We start from the raw sequence: 19,829 nt of genomic DNA on the forward strand, positions 1-19,829 counted from the left end.
AATACTCAGAGTTAATGTCACATAGGGCACCAGCTGGCCTGGGGAGGGAAAAGTAGATCCTGGTAGCTGCTGGTTTCAAGCAAAGGCTCGCCTAGGATACAAGCAGAAGCAAAATAGCTCCCCTCAATTTCGAACCCTTGAGTCTGCATTTTCACTGTATACTAGCATGGTATACATGAACATGCAGGCACCTAGTCAGTGAGACAACGCAGAGAAATGAAGGAACGCTGTCCTATACGGTTAGACAACAGAAGAAATGCAGTGGTGGGGCAAATCGAGAAAGACATCTTGTGGTACCAACAATGGACAGTACAGATCAATACACTGCCTGGCAGCATTGAATGGAAAAGTTAGGAACATGTCCCTGCAATGCTCAAATTAGAACCCTTCACCTCGTAAAGGCAGTAAAGTTACACAAATCATACCAAGGGAACTTCATGCCGCCGTAGCCGCCCCCCCCCCCCCCGGGCTGTCACCTCACTCGTCCCCCGCGTCGGTGGTGGCATGTATATCACACCCAACGCAGGAGGGCTCGGTAGCCCCAGAGGTATTCAAGCCGCGTGAGACTCATTGTGCAGCAGTGCAGAAAAAGAAGTAAGCATGTGGCTGTGGTAAAAATGGGATCAACAATGAAAGCTGTGTTGCACAAAAAAGGGTGAAGAAAGATGGCGTATAATCCAATTTGCTATTGGCAGCCCAATCTGAAATAAAAACATCTGCCCTGAAATTCTGTTGGGGGGGGCAGGGGATGGGGATAATAAATACCAGCTAAGAAGACACACAAAGACCCACTGTTGCTGAAACCAAAATCAAAATTGAAAAAACAAACGCACCGGAACGTAAATATACCAGGCGCCCGTACACGGCATGGAGTGTTCCTTCCTCCGTGATTCTCTTCTTAAGCACGCGGACGACCAACGTGTGAACGTCACGCCGATTTAACAGAAATACGTGAAAACGCCATGACGCTATAAAGGCATTTTAGAAAGTGTCGGCAAACTTTTAAACAGACACACAGTGCTATCGGGTCTCATAGGGTCTTTAAATGTGCGATTGATAGTGAAAGCAATATAAGGTTTCCCTTTACCGAAACGCTTATGTCCTGATTCCAGGTAGCATCAAGTGAGTGCATGCGATCCAGCCCTTGTAGTGAGTGTTATTATATGCGTTTCTTTTAGCATCCATTAACTCAGACGTTCTCACGCCTTTGTTGTTATATTGGTAAGAGGAGCCCTTTTGTAACCTCTGGAAATGCACTTTGAAGCTGTAATGCGTTGGATTGCACTTGTCACATGTTGAATTTAAACATTGTAAGTACATGACTTTCTAATCATCTGGTTTTGAAATTACACAGGGCAGCATGTTGGTATAGTAGACACAGAAGCTGCTCCGAAGGTACAGTTTAGGCTTTGGAATGCTCGCAGGCGCAGTAACTGCTGTGCAGCTACTTCACAGACCCTGCTCTGGTGTAAGTGACTAGTATATAATACATGCGTAGGTTAATGATTGCAAACCTCTACTGTCTCCATTTCCAGTGCCTACTCTGAAAGTAATGATTCCCCAGGGCTAGTGAACCTTTTGTGGATAATAACTGCAGGCACAGTGGACCTCATTACGGGTCCGGCGGTAACCGTGCCAGTGCTACCGGAAGGTTGCTACCGGACCCAACGATTTACCGGCGCTTGACTTCCCGGTAACACCGGGGGCTTACAACCCTGGCCGTACAGGAAGTCAGGCGCCGGTAAATTAAGTCCCCATTCCCATAGAGTCCTATGGTGCCGGTGCTTTCGTGAAAACTCTGCCAGTGGGTGCCGTTCTGCCTGCAGAGTTGTAATATGGCCGTCCGGAAACATCAGTGCTGGTGAGTTTACCGGCACCGTTGTTTCCGGACCAGCATAGTTGTAATGAGGCCCGGTGTCTGTTATAGGTCTAATGACTGCAGACACAGAAACAAGGGCCCTGCTGAATATTAGGAGACACTGTCCTCTCTAGTGCTAATGGTAGCATCCTCTGGCTGGAGCGAATGAGTGCAGACACAATACCTGCTCATCAGCTACATCAATACCTGCCCTGGGGCAAATATTACAGACACAGTACGGGATCTGGAATACCGATTCCAGACACAGTACCTGCTAATTTGTTACATATGACAGAATACCTGCCCTGGGGCCTATAACTACAGGCACGATACCTGCTCTGCACAGTATGTACTCTGGGGCTAACGATCCTAGTCACAGTATCTGCTCTGGAGCTAATGGTATTTAACATAATACCTGCTCATGAGAAAACCTGGGGTTAATGACTGCAGAAACAATGAAAACTCTATGCACCCTTTCCTTCTCTTGTGTCCTTTCCCATTCCTAATTTACCTCTGACACCTCGAACTACACACTCTCAAATGAACATACAGGTAAAGAAGTTATCAGTAGGTATAAACCATTGTGCCACGATTTTCAAAATGTGTATGGGGCCACTGATGGGATGCTCATCCACTACACTTGCGCCAAAAAGGTGGTGAACCGTGCACAAAGGACATTTAAATGTGTGCATCATAGTTGTGCACTTTGAGGTGCTATTTTTCGTCCAAATGCCCAACTGCACAAGGCAAAGAGTGAAAAGAGGGTTTTGGGCATTTTCAAGTAAATTCCGATTTTCAAAAGAGGCGCACTTTTCAAAGCACAGGGCAAAAACAACAATTTCCTGATATAAAATGTATGGGTAAGTCACTTATGATCCTCTCATGCAATGAGTGAGTGAATGCTGTGTGTGGATAAGTGAGTGAATGTTGAGTCAAATAATGTGGGTGTGTTCGTGCTGGGCCAGGGAGCTGATTTTGGCTTGCAAGGGCAGCACTGTAACAATGCACATTTTAATGTTTTTTATTTTATTGGCATTTTCAACAGTAAGAACACATGTTTCCCCTCCCCATCCCTTCTCGCCCCCCGTCTTCGCCCCTCTTCACCACTTGATCCCAACACATGTAACCAACAACGCACCCAGTCCTGTCTCCCCTCCCCCAATCCACTTCCCTCGAGTCCATAAACCATGTTGATGGCTCCCAGTCCCAAGTTTATGTGAGTGGCCTGCTCTCTCGCCAGCCGTTGTACGGGCCCTTGTACTGATTAAAAACCACCCCATAGTACTCGTCTCCCCTAGAAACGTCAGTCATATCTCCTTCCAGCTTCCTGTGAAGGCGCCCTCCCCAAGTGGAGCGAGTACTCACACCAGCCCCAGCAATCTCATTTGCCTCGGCCACCATGCAGCCTGCAAGTCCCGCTGCAGGTGATACAGGACAATGTCCCAGTCTGAGAGAAACCTTTTGGTGATCCCCTTGAATCAAATAGGTCACCCACTCCAGTGCCACACAGTTCCAGATTTTACTAACCCGTTCATGTTCTGTTTTTTGATTTCATTCGTGTGCCACCACAAGCGTTGCCACCACTATCAGGAAGACGTATGTCTTTCTTTGAGCTTTTGAGGGTAGATTTTCCAGAACCCCGCCCATTCTCAGGATGGTCATCCTTGTGCATCTGACTCCCAAAAATACTATTATTTGCTGCACAGGTCATGTCTCAATAAGGCTATATGACTGGAAATTCCCATCAGATATGTTTCCACAATTCAAGTTCCCCATATCCCCTCCAGCAGAGTGCTGGAACAGTTGGTTAGAATGTATGTAGTTCTTCTAGGGTGAGATGCCATTGGACCATTATCTTAACCCAGATATCCTGAATCTGGATGGCCTGCGTGAGCTTGGGGATAGCTGCCCATAACTGAGTCCAAAGTTCCTCCTCCCGTGGCTGCCCCATTGCAGTTTCCCACTACTCCATATAGTGCCATGCCTGGCTCCTTGCTCTTTCTGCTATAATTCTATATAACGCTCTTACCAATTGCCTGTCCCTATGTCTATCGTTACGGACCGTTCAAAGGGCGTGAGATCCCTGGTGGCTGCTGACCTGACCGTTGGATTCGTAATCGAGTGCCTCAGTTGAGAGTAGTGATACCTCTCCCCGTCATCTAGCCCTAAATCCTGCTTGCACTGTGCAAAGGATTTAATGTCCTGACCCGAGAACATGCCACTTAGTTTGCAGAGCCCTGCCACCTCCACCCATTGAAGGCACCACTTTCTATACCCGGTGTGAACTGGGGATTCCTAAACAGCAACGTCTGGTATAAAAGGTGGGGCAGGAGAGTGCAGTACAAGCAAGGCGAGCATGGCAGACAGCACGATGAGACAGCTAATACGCAGCAGTTCAAGAGAAGGAGAAAGGTGGCAGGAATCGAGAGGGTGGCGAGGAGAGAAGTGACCTTGCCCTTTTTTTCGTCCTAGACCTGCAGAGCCTTCGTGGAAGAGAGCCTAAGACCGCGAACAATAGCACACGTGTCCTGTAGCAGATGTCAATGTTACACCTATGCCGATAAGCAGGAGTGAGGGAAGCACCAAAGTTGTTTGATAAAGAAACTGTGATATATTTGGAATACGATTGAGAAGGGTCGACTCCCAGAAGAGGGGGGACCCAAGGGTGAACCCATCACCCAGCGAACATTGGAAAAGAAGTTTCATTTGTTAAAAGAACTTTTGTTGTTTGAACAAGTTCGGTCCTCGAAGGCAAGACTTTCAAGTGAAACAAGACTTGGCCATCGAAGGCCCTGATAACTGAAAACTGGAGGGTTAAAAGCTGAACTGTCATCTTGCTAGAAAAACCTAAGTGTGTGTCCTTAGAGCTGCCATTGGAACTGTCGTCTCATGCTGGAGAAGCCCGAGACTGTACTGTGCTTCAAGCTCTCATCTTACCCGTGTCATCCTGACAGATTATTTGAGAACACTGCTTTCTTTTCTTGAAACTATCCTACACCCCTTTTATGTATTAGTTGTGAGGTTTGGCAATTGGTTTCGTAATATAGGCCCTTTTATGTTTTGACACAAAACTACTAGGACTTCCTTATTTTCATTTGATGGTTGACGCTTCCTCCCATCTTAGATTTAGGTTTAGATTAGGCATTGTTACAACCTGCATACAGCATTCGTTGTTCAATAAACACCCTTGAACTGTGATCACTTGTGTCTGTCTTACTTGATGTCCCCATGAGTTTTTCACAGGACGTAGATTTCTGCCACTGTATATGTCCCCCTCTTCCATTGGCAAGAGGCCGCCAGATATCTGCCCTCTGTGTCACCCTCTGTAGCTATGACCTGGAAGTCTGGGATGTTCTGAATAGCAATTAACACCCACCTGTCTTCCCAGGGGCTTTGGATTGGAACAGATGGTGGTACTCCTTGATTTTCAGCTTATGCCTGTCTCGCCTCCAAATGTGCGTCTCTTGGAAGGCTACAGTTCCTACGTCTTTCCCTGCCCCAATAACTGTTCCACCTTCCTTCTCTTAACCAGGGAATTAAGCCCCCTGACATTTAGGGCAGTCACCGGAAGCACTTTGCTCTTTCCCGTGGTCGTCTTACCAAGCGGCTTGCACTAATGAGTGGCTGCCGCTGGGATCACCCCCTGAATTCTCTTCACCCTCCCACCCCCCGTGGGCGTGCTCAACCAGCCTCTAGCTTCCCCCGACCCATCATCTCTGGAATTGAGCCCTTGTAACAACCCAGAGTAAACCTGTGCGGGTCCCCCTAGACCTTTGTAGATAAACCAAGACATCCTGTAACACCCACCCCCCCACCCCGGTACCTTTCTCCTAAATACCTCCTCCAGGCGGACTACAACATTCCTTCCTGTAACCCCCGTTTTCCCTCAGGGTGGCGCTTCAGTGTCGATGGGCATGTGGGCACCCTCCACTCCTGCCCCCTCGTCTGGGGTTTAAACCGGGCCTCTTATGCCCTGTTTATTTTAGCTCTTTGTTGAAAAACGTCATCCACTCTCACATTTACCTCTTGAGCAGTTCTCTCGCTGGTCTTTTCTCTTGCCTTGGTGACCCTTCATCCTTAATCTTCAGTACCCTCGTAGTTTCCTCGCAGGCGGTGACCCAATGCAGTTTCCCTTCCCATTCGAACAGTAGTCCAAAGGGAAAGTTCCATTTTATAGCGTGTGTCTGGTCGCATTAGGGCACACACCACCGGGCCCATCATCCTACGCTAGGTCCTGGAATAGCTGAGTTCTGAACCATTGTAGCTGATTGATCTGGCCCTGCTGGCAGCCGCCAGCACGTTCTTCTTCTGCCCGTACTCGTGTAAGGCCTCCACTGTATCTCTGGGTCTGGCTCTCCCCTCTTTGACCCCATTCTGTATGCGGTCCAGCTCTATCCCCGACCAGTCTTCCACCTCCAGCAGGTCTGCGAACACATGCTGTGCCATTGTGCATAGATCCTTGTCCGCCACTGCCTCAAAGGCACTTTATTTTGAAGTTAGATCTTCTTGAGCGGTTTTCAACATCTTCGTTCTGGGTCTCGAGGTTCTGCGTGACCCTTTCTAATTGCTCTATCAGCTTGTTGATCTTCCTTGTGTCCCCTGCAACCTCTTGTATGGCACTCTGCTGCATTCGCGCCGCTCCTATAGTTTTGGTATGTCCCCCTTCACCTCTTGCAACGATTGGGACAGTTCCGCTCGCATCATGCACAACTGCGACTGAATGGTATTTGCTATGTTGTCCCCAAAATCTTGAAAGCATTGGCGAAGGACCTCCTGGGTGACCATTTAATCTTTTGCAGTGTCTATCAGTGCCCCAAAATCCTCTCCTGCTCTGTGCCCCTGATCTCCCCCCCGCTGGTATCTCGCTATCTCTGCGCCAGAGTCTCTGCAGAGTTCCCTCCTGTGGATTCTTCACAGATTTGGGGGCAGCTTGCATATCCTTCCTCTTGTTTGTGGACGTAGGCAGGTCTGATGGGGGGAGCCCTGTCCACTCTTCTTCTCCCTGATATTGTTTCGCATCCTTCGGACCTATTCTGGCTGTTTTTCCAGGGCGTAGGAACCTCCTCCCTCTGCTGCTTTGTGAGTCCGCCCTTGACTGTGCATGGGGGATTGGAACTCCCCTCTGTGCGCAGGTGAGCCACTGCTTGTCCTCCTTGGGTTTCAAATGACGCTGCTCCTGGCCTTGGTGCCATGATCACTCTGCCCTGAGCCCAACCAAATGGCTTCTCCCTTATTCTTCCTTGCCCACCACGGATGTAGAAGGACTCTTTAGCCCTCTTCAGCCTCAGGATTGGCCTGGGGAGGCCATGGCCCCACTGGTCACTGTCTCCTATGTGTGGTGTGCCTCTTGAACTATATGCAGCTCAAAAATCAAAATTGTACTTCGCCCTGGGTTCCCTGAGTGGTTCTTCTTGCTTGCGGTCTACAAGCGTGTCTCTCAGCTTGGCCTGCACAGGCCGCGGGCGCAGTGCCCCCACACCTCCGACACCGCAGAGACAAAAGCTGCACAACCCCCTCTGCCAAAGTCTCCCAGAGATCCGGGCTGTTGCCCTCCACCACCGCAGCCTACATTGATAAATCCCCACCTGGGGAAGGCTCTTTTAATCTATCTTTATTGTCTTTGGCCCCAGGTGGTATTAGCTCCACGATCATGCTGCTCTCCCCTCGGCGGCCATCTTGGAATCCCAATCATGATGCACTTATTAATGGGTATACATCATAGATGCCAGTACAAAATGCTGTTTTTTTATAGAAAGGATATGTGCTTTAATGTGGCTGCCCTGGCATTTTGGGGCACCCAATCTAGCCATTCTTTGCTTTGGCATGACATTTCTTTTTTACTGGGATTCTATGATAAAGCAAGCACGATGGGTGTTATGTGTCTAAACTGGCATTAAGGGCAGCCAGTCAAGCCATTTCTTACTGTGGCGTGACTTTTTTCACTGGGTATCAAGGGGAAGCAAACATAACTATTATTACGCATCTAGACTCGCCTGCATTGTGTAGCCAGTTTGGACATGTTTTCTTGTTGTGACAAGACATTTTTAAAGGAAAAGCCAACAGGAGTGTGTGGCAGAGCCATGGTGGCCATTTTTTCTTACAGTTTAATTACTGTGATTATGTTAGGTTGATTTGTACCGCACCACTACCACCCAGAAGCAATCTCCAGGCACTCGCGTGGCTCAGCAAAAAAGTGGAGTGGGGGTTATTGGGGGAAAAGGGTGAGAGGAAAGGTTCAGAACCAGGAGGGACTGGCATCTGTGAGTGTTTTGCATGTAGTCACTTGTGAGCGGCCTCGCGCATTGTAACCATATGGGTAAGATTCCATGCCTCGGGTGTGTGGTAGTGTTTTGTGTTGTGTGGTTATGATGGGTTGGTCATGTGCACTGATTAGATAGTGTCTATAAGGGATTCAGAGTCACAGGTGGTCGTAGCTGTAAGGTAGTCCAGCACCTTGGTGTGTTGTTGCATTTTAGATGGCATTGGGCTATGTGGGCGGTTCACTCTGGATGTCGGCATAGTATGGTTCTCTGAATGTTTAAGAGTGTGGCTAGTCCAAGATCTGGTGTAGGGGAATCAGTTATGTAGGAGGAGCAGGAAGGGAAGAGGATTAGTAAGGTATGTCAGTTCATTGTGGTCTCTCTCTGGGGTGGCCCTTTGTATGCCGCTTGACGGTATCTAGTCAGGTTCTTGTTTGCAGTTTCTTTGGCCCCTCTCGTCTCCTCTCTAGTTGTTTGTCTGCAGTGTTGTTGTTGCTGGTGTCCCTTATAGGTTGTCATTTTCTGCTGAATAGCCAGGTTTTGAAGTTGATGTGGTCTTCTGTGGTTCTTATTTCTTTGGCCATGTTGCTCCAGGTGTTGGGTATTAGACGTGAGAACGCTGTTCTGCTGAATTTCCTTTTTTCGTGGTGTTTTGTCTCTATTTGTAGGTCATTGCTGTATCTTCCCTTCCTGGGTAATATCAGCTTATCTTGTCTTAGAAGAATTCCACTCCTCGTCTGTGCAGGGCTTTGTGGGGGGCTTTGTGGGCGATGCAGATTGCTTTGAATTTGGTGCACTTTTTTTACTAGTAACCAGTAAAGGGTTTTCAGTGCTGGAGTGATGTGGTCTCTTCTGTTTAGTCTTAATAGGGTCCTGGCTGCTGTAGTTTACACCCTGCAGGGTTTCTTGGTGAGTCTTTCTGGCATTCCTAGGTAGAGGCTGATTGCGTAGGTAATTCTTGTGAGTATCCGGGATATGATTGTGAGGGTTCTGTGGGAGAAAGAGAGGTAGTGAGTAATCCTCTGAGTAGTTGTAGGAGTAAGAAGCATGTTTTGGCGATTGCGTTGACTTGCGTTTCCTGTTATAGTCCGTTGTCCATGAATATTTCCGAGGTTGTTTAGTACATTGGTAGTCTTCAGTTGTTTTCCCATGATGAATGGCCAGTCCAATTGTGGGTTCCCTCTGTCGTACCCCGTGGGTGAAGGCATTATTTCCGTTTTTGCCAGGTTCAATTTGAGGTTGTTCATTGTCATCCAGTTGTATGTGCCTGTGAGGCAGTTTTTGAGGGTTGTTATTTTGTTCCTGTGTTCTGTTTGTTTTCACAATCAGTTGTGTCGTCTGTGTAGTTGTAGCCGTGGGATCAAATGATTCTCATCAGTGGGCACATATAGAGGTTAGAGGCTGGAAGCCTGTGTGACTCCGCAGGATATATTTTTGGTGTTTGAGTTGAACAGTGGTAGGTAGGTTCTTTCGGTTTGTTAGGAGTAAGGTAAGCTACTTTAGGGCAGATTCCTGCATGCCACATTCCATCAATCTTTTTATTAATGTTGTTTTGCTGATTGTGTCAAAAGCTGCTGAAATGTTCAATAAATGAGGGCCGATTAGGTGTCATCTGTGTTTATTTTCAGGTCGTTCCCATATTGATAAAGTGCTGATACTGGTCCTCTCATCGGGCTGAAGCTACTTTGTTATTGGTCGACTATTCCGTGTTTAAGATGGATTTTGTAGATGTGGTTTTCAAGGATCTTCGCTGGGTAGGGCAGGTTGGATATCGGTTTGTAGTTGCTTGCGTCTTCTGCGCTTTCTGACCTTTTTTTATCAGTGGTTTGATGTATGCTGATTTGAAGGAGGACGGTACTATTCTTCTTTTGAGTGATAGATTCATTAGGTTCCAGAAGCATGTTGCTGGAGTTCTGTTGTTGAGGATTCCTTTGAAGACGTCTGGGTAGCAGGGGTCCCTTGGATATCCTGTAAGGTTGGTGTCCTTGATCAGTGTGGCAAAAGTTTCCTATGTGATTGGTTCTAGGCAGATGAGGTTTGCTGTAATCTGTGTTTCGTCTGTTGTCTGTGGTCGAGTGGCTGTATTAGGCCTGGCTAGGTTGATGGTCTCCTGTATTGTCTATTTTTGCTCTCATTATGGTTGGTGATTTTGTCACAGTGTTTCTGTAGGGGTGATGGCATTTTTTCAGGAAAAGATAAAAAAAAAATCTGAGGATTTTGAAGAGTTCTTTCTGTGGATTGTTTGCCGATTCTATTCTTGTGGTGTAGTAGAGTTTTTTTTTTTTTGCTTTAAGGACTGTTGCTTTGTACATTTTGAGTTGCCATTGGTATTTTATTTGGTCTTGTCTGGTTTATTGTTCTCTCCATTTTGTTTCCATTTTGCGGTTCATTTCTTTGAGTTTTTCAGTTCTTCTGTGAACCATTTTTCTGCCCGTTTTTTTGGTATCGCTTTCAATGTTTTAGCTGGTGCTAATTGGTCAAGGGCCTTGGTGATCCAATTGTTGAGTGTGTCTTCTGTTGTATCTATGTTTGTATCAGTGGGATCTCTTTCGCTTGGGACAGTTGCACCTAGAAGGGTTGTTAGGGCTTCTAGGTCCAGGTTCTTACAGTTTCTTTTCTTGCTGGTGTGGAGTATTTCTTTCCCAGCCAGTAGGCGGGTTTGAGGTGTGATGTAGATGGTATCCAGTAGTGGTCACTCCACACCACTGGTGTAGGTGGCGCCGATGTGCATAGTTCTTCCATGCAGAAAATTGCATCCAGGGTGTGTCCGGCGTCGTTGGTGGATCCATTTTACTATTGGCTTGAACTGCAAGGTTTCTAGGAGTGCGCTAAATGGTTTTGCTGTGTACACATATTTTCTTTTTCTAACCATGTGTTGAAATCTCCCAGTATGACTAGGTTGTTGTGGTGGGTTGATAGCATGGCGGCCTCGTCCGCTAGTTTTGTTGCAAAGTTGGGGTTGTAAGAAGGTGGTCTGTAGATCAGTAGGACTACTATGTCGGATTGGTCGTTGAGTTCTATCTTGATTAGGATAGATTCATAGTCTTAAGTGTTGGTTGTGATGATTCGAGATGCTCAGGTGTGTTTTTTGTGTATAATTACGATTCTGCCTCTCTCGGTTTTCTCTGTTGGCGTGTATTATTTTCCAATTGTCGGGTATTGCTTCATTCGCAATGGCTTTATAGTTGTCTGATAGCCAGGTTTCTGTAAGGAAGAACACGGTTTCTGTAAGGAAGAGCACATCTGTGCCTCCTTTGTTTAAAAGGTCATTGATTTCTGTTAGGTTTTGCCATGGATCTAATGTTGAGGAGGCTGAGGTGTAGTATGCTTGATTTCCCTTTTGTGTTGTTGTTAGTATTGTTTGTTCTGTCCAGTGTGTTGTTGGTTGGGTTTCCGTTCCAGGTGGGTTTTCCCCAGTTGAGTCTTTTGCGTGGGGTGGTTCTTTGTTGGTCAGCCTCTTTGTCGAGTAGACCGATGAGTTTTATGGCAGGGTTGGTTCGTTCTGGTTCATTCCGGGTGGTAAATAGGGTAGCTACCCCTCTGTTGTTACAGCCTTGGTGATATGGGGCGTGTAGAGTGTGATGGATTCCAATTTGTCCCTTGTTCTGGTTGGGGTATTGCCCATGGTGGAGACCAGGTTGGGATGGTTTATTAGTTGCTGCGTTCCGTTTGGTGTCCTGGTTGGGTCTCTATTTGTGAAGCTTGTTGGCTGTCAGTTCGTTGTTGCTGTGCCGTATTTGTTTAACACGTTGTCGTATGTGGACAGGTAGCGTGCAATGTAGTCTCTTTGCCCTGCTATTTGTATGTCTCCTTGTGCCATCTTTTTGGGGTTGTGGGATCATGCTGGTTGGGGTCTTACCGAGTGGTTTGGGTTTTCTTACTATTTCTGTTGTCTGTTCTGGCTTCTTTGTCTTTCTTGTGGCGAGGCATGATGTGTGGGTTGTGTTCCTTTGAGTGGGTGCCCTCTTTCAATTGGTATTTTTCCTGGTTTTATGGGTTTATTCTTTGATGTTTGTGGTTTGCTTTTGCTAGTATTTGGTAGGTTGTGGGAAATGGGACTGTGGAGCCACAGGGATTGCGCAACAACGTTTCTGGGTGTGGTGTGTGGGCAGAGGACTGTTGTACAAAACTGATACTGTTACATGGAGAGCTCTTCAATCTCATTGGTGGAAGCCTGTGGAACGTTTTAACAGTATGCAATAACGGCGTAATGCAAAGAAGACACTGGAAAGGGAAGAAGGAATGTTTCTGCTTCATTGGGACACGGCCCTTGCCGTCCTTGGGGAAACGCACGTGCGCATACTCCCTTTTGCCACAAGCTACCCATGAGATTGGGACAATGGGGACTATCGTAGCTGCGGGTGTGGGTCGCAGCAAGGCCTGTTCGTAATTTTCGCCATTACTGTGCGTACTAAGCCGGACTGACATGGTTGCTATTAGTTGCAGACGCACTGTAGCATAGCAGATTTAGTGCAACATTACTTACATGGCAAAACTATGTGGCCTGCTACTCTGTTCTAAAAGCTGCAAACAGATTGCACAGCACCTCTGCGGTGTGCCCTTTTGTGGACAACTTTCATGGGGAAAGCAAGCCTACATTGTTCCAAAACATACATACATGTGCAGCGGCACATTGTTGTGCGTTTGTTAGCGTATACTTTCCGAAAAACGCTCTGCACATTGCTCAACTCTGCACTTTGCAGCTGTTCGAGGGTCCGGCTCCTGTCCCAGAAATAAGGGCCCACGCGCAGCATGGGTGCGGTCGCATGGTGACGTCACCAATGTTCTCCTTTGGGACGGCTGTCCGCTGGGCGCATTTTGGGCAAAATGCGTTCTGCGCACAGGCATGGGTGTCCTATGCACACCGTTGCGTCTTCTCTACTGACTAAAAGTGTGCCACACATGCGCCAACCATTTTGGCGCAATTAATGCTATTTATAGGGTACAGCAGGTGGGATGTTTAGGGTATGGGTGGACTCCACAACCTAATTTATATTCCTTCGCATATGCTGCACAGTGGCAATGTTACCAGGACACATAGGAACAGATACACATGCGTGTACTAGCACTAAACACAAATGTCCGCTCCCACACGCATTGATTGGTGGTGGACAACATGCGGACATGCAGAGCCTGTTAGCGCAGTACGGATGCCTCCATTGTCATTGTGGATAGGCCAGACAGCCGCGGTGTCTGTAGGACACCTACCTTTTTCTTACTTGGGTCAGTGCAATGAGGACTGTGTGCCGCTGAGTCAGAACCCCATTTCAGGTAAAAAAGAATACCACACAAACACTCAGCAACATTCTCATTAATACTGTTTATTTGTACACATGCATACACCCCATTTGGAAAGGGAAGTGGTAGCAGCAGTGGATACTTATTGTGGGGAATTGGGATTTTGCACAACTTGGTTGTGTGGGGAGGAAGAGATTGATGTATTACCGTAACGTCTCCCATGAAACGGTTTTTGAGGGAATGGCGGGCTCCGACATGGGGAAGGAGTACACGTGCAGGTGTGCCAGTGCTGTTTCATTTTGTCCAAAATATATCCTTGTACGCAACCTTTAAAGTGGCACAATTGTTAACCAATTTTTCCACTTTGACTTCCACGCAGAGTTTCTTTCCTTTCCTGTGTCCATATGCTGCTGTGGAAGAGTTGCCGCTTGTACTGCCTTCCTTTCCTTTCCAATGTGTTGTCTTACCGAAAAGAGAATGTGTTTGGTGTACATGAAGAAATATATATTACATAATTTACGGTTTACAGCACTGTGCGTACCAATGGGTTTACTATAGAAAGTCATTGCGTCCTGAGGGAAATGTTCATCCTGCCGCTCAAGGGTGCTTGCCATTGCTGCGCTAAAAAAAGACACGTTATGCTGCAGCACCTGTGCAATTATTAGACAAAGTTTAGGGTCCTTACTACATTGTAGTGACGTTCAGATTTAGCACTTTCCAGTCGTTACTCTGGCCGTTCGTTCTTTGTTCCCCTTTACAGTAGCAGTGCGGTAGGATTGGTGAAGGCAGACATCACTTCTGTTGTTGATGCATTCCGTTACACTCCCTTTGCCTTTGTCCTGTTTGCTTCATAAGCACACAATTTGCAAAGCTATTCTATTTTCGCTGGCAATTCTTGCACATGGTGCTGTTTGTCTATGTTCTTTGCTTTTGGTGATTGGTACCACTATGTAAGATGGTTGGATGCCACACGATCGCCGCAAAAAGACACATAGTCTGCGACTGCTGTCCGCATTAACATGGTGCCATCAGTTGCACTATGTCGCACAGTTCTTGATTACAAACCAAGGGTATCCTGCAAAAAACAAATGAAATTCACTGACATAAAACATTGTTAAATGGATGTTATGGTTAAGTTGCACTAGTAAAAACCTATGCAATTCAATGGACAAATGTTGTTACAGGAACATTATGGTTACAGGTAAAACCAAAACCCCCCAGAAATGTGCAAGTTATGGTCAGCTAAGCAACCATAACTTGCGCTATCCCTGTTCACTGCAAGGACTAACACCCATGACATCAAAGATGACATCACAAATGTCATTCATGACATGACTGATGACATGACATGTGTGGCTCCCTCTTTTTTTGTTCAGTGACAGATCTACACCGGATATGTGGCAATAGCAGCCACATATGATATGTATGTTAGCAGCCAACAGCATATTAGGGTATGCATACCATGCATCACGCATATTTTTATCCTAAAAACATAGCAAAAAATGCATACCACAATTGCGATATTGGATTGCTAGATACAGCTTTAATTCTTCTGATCAGGCCATAATAAAAGAAATTATAGTTTCTCCCTGAGGTGCAACCTGCAATTGTGGTCCAAACATACGCGGACAATATCCTATGTGTTTGTTTCCTATTTTTTGTTGGGAGTATTTTTACTCCCTATTTTCCTTTTTTGGAGCACTTGCCTATTTTCAGGGAGTAAACCCTTATCTGTAGGGCTGCCTAACATGAAACATCACCAAACCACAATCACCAGACCCACCCGGTCCACCTACTCACACTGCCTATCTACACCTTGGTCCAGACTACAAAATGTTAGGGGGCTTCGCTTCCCTACTATGGCCTTCAAACACTGGAATGCAATTCCCTTACCACTAAGGTCTGAACACTCCATCTGGACCTTCCGCACAAGCTTAAACACATGGCTCTTCTTACAAAGCCAGTAGCTCTGTTTAACCCCAGGTGAGCTCTTTTGTGTAAGCTGATTGAACTCTGCTGACTGCACGACCAGGCACTTTTACTTAACAATGTAACCACGCCATCTGTATTCTTATGACCAAGCTATGCTTACTGTATCCAGCGCCTAGGTGCCTCTGGGTTCGGTGCGCTTAAATACTGATTTATATATTTGAATGACATTATGGTAAGTGTACTTTTCAAATTATATTTATAAAGTAGAGTATTGTTGAAAGCCAGACATGGGTTTGAGGAGGTGAAATGATGAGAGGGCAAGTAAATCATGAGTATTTGCCCCGGATGTGGCAAGAGAGGTTGCAATCCTGGACAGAGGTGCATTTATTTTCCCCAAATTGTGGCTGCTTTTCAGGCGCAAGTAAAGGACACGTGCGTGGACAGCGTAATTCTTTTTCAGAGGGCTGACACAACCCCCTTTTTTTCTTCTGTTGGTTGGAAAGCTTGCTCAGATATTTGGCTACCAGGATTTTACTCAGGTTGTCATGTTCCCAGTGGACACGCTTACCCACAAGACCACAAGCACTTATCTTGTATATGGATTTTGTTTTTAAGGGGATATTTCACTACAGATTACTGGGTTTAAAAGGTGAGCATATTTTATACTTTGCCAGCATATTTATTGGAAGAAGGCGTGCTAAACCAGTTGCTCCCGAATTGTCCAAGGGAAGGGACAGCCCCTCCACCATGCCCCCCCTTTTCCCCCGTTCTAACAACTAGTGACGTTGACCAAATACAACCTCTACATTGCCTAGGAAGTACAAGTCTAGGAATATAAATTGAGAGAAATCCGCACACATGATGACCATGGCTGAAAATATGGCGACACGGACCAAACTATAACGTTTGGATTATCAATACACACACTTCCACACACATTTATGTTATCTCTGCGATTTTGCACAAACTAATAAATACAAGTTTTCTGTATGTCTCAGTAGATTCCAACACTGTTTTACGTATTGTATATGGGCGGTGTATACATGTATTTTTGAATGTTTCTACCTGTTAAACTTTTGCCTCCTTCATGAATATACTTGTTTGTCACTTTGTATAGAAACTTGCTGAAATAAGTATGTTTTTCTGAATTTGAAAAAATTAAATAACAAGAGAGTTAGTGGAGTAGTTAGTCACATAAATAACCCCCTCCCCCACTATCGGATCTTACTAAAGATAAAGTGATTAATCTTTCTTCGATGCATAGATTTGGAAACTCATGAACATCTATTGTGAATCTCCTTTTTGAAAATTGATGCAGAATGTATGCATGAAGAATTGAACGGTTAGGACACACTTTCTGTTACGATATAGGGCCTGATTCACAGATCGGTTTGCTATGGGGTTGCACCATCATAAAATGCTTCTGTGAAGCAGGCCCATAGTGTTCTAAAATGGACAGGTTGCAAGGCCTAAGGCTGTGCCCACTGGCCATGCCCAAAGGCCATGGCTAGTGGTCTGGAGTGATTTAAAAAATAAAGTGGGCAGTACAATTATTAAGGAGAGCCATCCTATCCCAGTGGCTGATGGACGACACTGTTGGCTTCCTGCTGTCCTGACCAATCCCAAAGGTCAAAAGAAGACAGACCCAAGAGCTTGATCTAGATATGACATAAAGACATGACCTCTGTGTAGCAGACTGATGGAGGAGGATAAGGGTGTGAAATAGAAGGACCAACTGCGAACTTGAGTGTCTGCAAAGCACCTATCCCTACGTTTCACTGTCTTGGGGACCACCTAGATTGTCCATAGGGGGAGATAGTTATGACAGTTGCCCTTAGGCCATAACCCACAGACAGGCAGAATCTTAGACAGTAGAGTTTACAGATGTCTACAGACCATCCAGGGTTGATGTACGCATGGGCTCCAGAGGGAATTGCTTGCGCTAGATGAGATAGAGAGGGATGGCTCTTAGCAAGCAATCCCCTTTACAATGTTTCTAATAAACACCCTCGAACTGTGTTTGAGAGTTAGTGTGTTCTTGAGGCCATCTGTGACAACACCTACCTTTGCAAGTTCAGAATATCCATATGCTTGGTCTTATATCAATAATAAATACAAGTATGTGCCTTTAAAACAACCAGTATACTGAACTCGGCCTTTGTACTATTCATACACAGCAGTTTATTGCTTTATAGCCACAATACAGACATATTTACCCACATACAAACAGGCCAAAACATAAACCTATGCCCAACAATAAGCAACTAACAAACATCTGTATCCCACACACCACAAGAAAACATATTTATTTTCGATTATCATCAGCGTGTCCAAATGCTGTCAGTATATAAACTAGTGTTCCCCTTTACCACGAGTAGAAACAAATATGCCCACACATCACTAGTAAAAAAACATTGTATGCCCATAACCATTACTCATATTAGAAACATGAACAGGCAGGAATTCATTACTGGAGAAACTGCTTATCTACACATTTCTGTCCCATTGTAAATATGACATTTTAATGACAGTTTCCCGCTGTCTTTGAAAAAAATGGCCAATGGCCACTTCCTCCAAGTAGTTGCTCATTCTAAGGCATGCACGTAGGCTCCTTTCTATGCCTTATCGCCTTTATTAAACAGCAGCAAGAAAAAGAAAATGTGCAGAAAAATACTACTTCAACAATCCTGCATTCAATGACCCTCCTTATTCTTCCAGTATCCACCAATCTTAATCCACGGTACACCAGAAAGACCCATCACAGCCATTAGTCCTCTATTCTTACTGCTCTCAGTTTCAAAAAAGTATAACATACAATTTTCTGTTTTATGTGTTTGTGGGCAGCCCATGGTGGGGATAGATTGCAGAGGGCTGTTTAAGTGCTCAAGCCCACACACGGCTTCCTGCTGAGGTAGCATAATTTCAGGCTCCATGCTTAATGGTGCTACTGGCACAGCTCTGTGGGGCTGGTTGCTAAATATCCAGCAGCGAACAGAGCACTGAGGTGAGGCGTAGAGATTGTGAACACATAGTGAATAGAAATGTGGAAACAAACATTAAGAACACTATGGTTTCTATGGCTGTCAGCATTGGGGAGTCAGAGGCCGCTGCTGTCAAACTGTGCTTGATGGACAGTCCATGTGAGGGAGAGAGTGAAGTTGGGACTGAAGAAGTGAGGACCGTTTCCTTACATCTGAAGGGGGCACAGAACCAGTAGCATTTGGAGGCCAGACGGGAGTCTGACTTTCTTTCTACTTTGAGCCCTGCAACCCCTATGGTTGGTGATTTTGTTTCAACATTTAGGCACCCTGGATGTGGGGTGTGGAGTATATATGCGTGAGAGAGCTACACTGTGTCTCTGGATGAGGATTAGCCCAGCACTTCCTTCAGAGGAAGTGGGATAATCTGTCCAGAAGAAAAATTAATGCAGAATGTCCTAGAGCAGGGTTGTCCAACTGCAGACCTCGGGCCGGACTTCTGACGGGGACTCCTGACAGGGTTTCAGAACATCCCTCATTAATATTGATTAGAAAACATGTGCATACATTTAGAATCATTATATATTACTTCAGTCTAACCGTGCCCTGAGAAATCATGTTATGTTATTTGATATTTGTATAGCGCCTACTGCCATTGTTATGGCTTTTAGGCTTTATGGGGTGGTAGGCCCTTCAGAATACTGCAGTCTGTACAAGCATGGAAATAAAAAGAGAATTACATTGCATGCGAATAGTAAATCGAATTAGGTGACTTCTCAACTACTAGCCGAGATTACTTGTTTAAAACATGCAGCTCATTGTGTTCAGGCGCAAAGATTGCTGCTATGTCAGTGACAATATGACAGCTGCACTGATTTTTTCATGGAAGTCAACTGCATACTATGGGTTCTTGCGCAAGAGAGGCAATGAGGATAATAAATAGTCTATCAGCCCTTAGGGCAACTGTTTACAATTGAGGGCTCTGCTGTACCTTACATGTGCACTGAATAACATGTAGCCCAGGCAAAGAAATCTGCAACCCTGCAACTTCCACCACTCGTCTAATGCATACAAGTCCCATTTCACGAGCTCGCACTGCACCAGCCACGTCAAGCAAAAGGCATCTGGTTCCTAACATTGATTGCAAGCTGGCAATTTTCATTTCCAGGTATGGTAAATATATGTCTAAAGGTTCTGATAAAACCTGGGTGACATGTAAGGATCTCCATCACAACATTGTGGGACCCGTTTTAAAGATTATAAATTGGGCCGAAGAGGCTAAAGCCATGAAGGAACGGTTGGGCCCGGAAGTGATTTCTAGGTGGGCCAAGGGGACAGTGTTTTTGATCTGTGACTCCAATGATTTCATAATTCAGGAAAATAAAACCGTGATACTTATGAAGATCAACCCTGAGCTGATCAGCCTGGCTGATACACAGTCTCAATAGAAGGCTGCAGAGTTCTTCTTTGAAGATGATTCGCTGAAGGATATAGGGACATTTCTGGTCACCTTCAATACACTGGATAGAGTCCAATCTTCCTTAGAAATTATTTGTAACCACC

The 19,829-nt window shown here is 45.7% G+C and overlaps 1 protein-coding gene across 4 annotated transcripts in view; it reads left to right on the forward strand.

The window, feature by feature from the left end:
• The first annotated feature begins 1,001 nt into the window (after positions 1-1,001).
• ISOC2 (isochorismatase domain containing 2) overlaps positions 1,002-19,829 on the forward strand; it is a 363,896-nt gene continuing 345,068 nt past the window's right edge. Inside the window, exon 1 of one of the 4 annotated variants that reach the window (XM_069606988.1) lies at positions 1,002-1,122. Coding sequence is in view for 1 of the 4 variants with exons in the window: in XM_069606986.1 (XP_069463087.1) it covers positions 1,131-1,149 (19 nt within the window). In the remaining 3 variants the exon portion in view is untranslated. Of the gene's footprint in view, positions 1,150-1,198; positions 1,311-19,829 lie in introns of those variants that run through there. The other 3 variants (XM_069606986.1, XM_069606990.1, XM_069606992.1) reach the window with 3 other exon arrangements.

The sequence above is a fragment of the Ambystoma mexicanum genome, chromosome 1p (genome assembly GCF_040938575.1).
Source record: "Ambystoma mexicanum isolate Mex_15411 chromosome 1p, UKY_AmexF1_1, whole genome shotgun sequence".
Lineage (NCBI taxonomy): Eukaryota > Metazoa > Chordata > Amphibia > Caudata > Ambystomatidae > Ambystoma > Ambystoma mexicanum.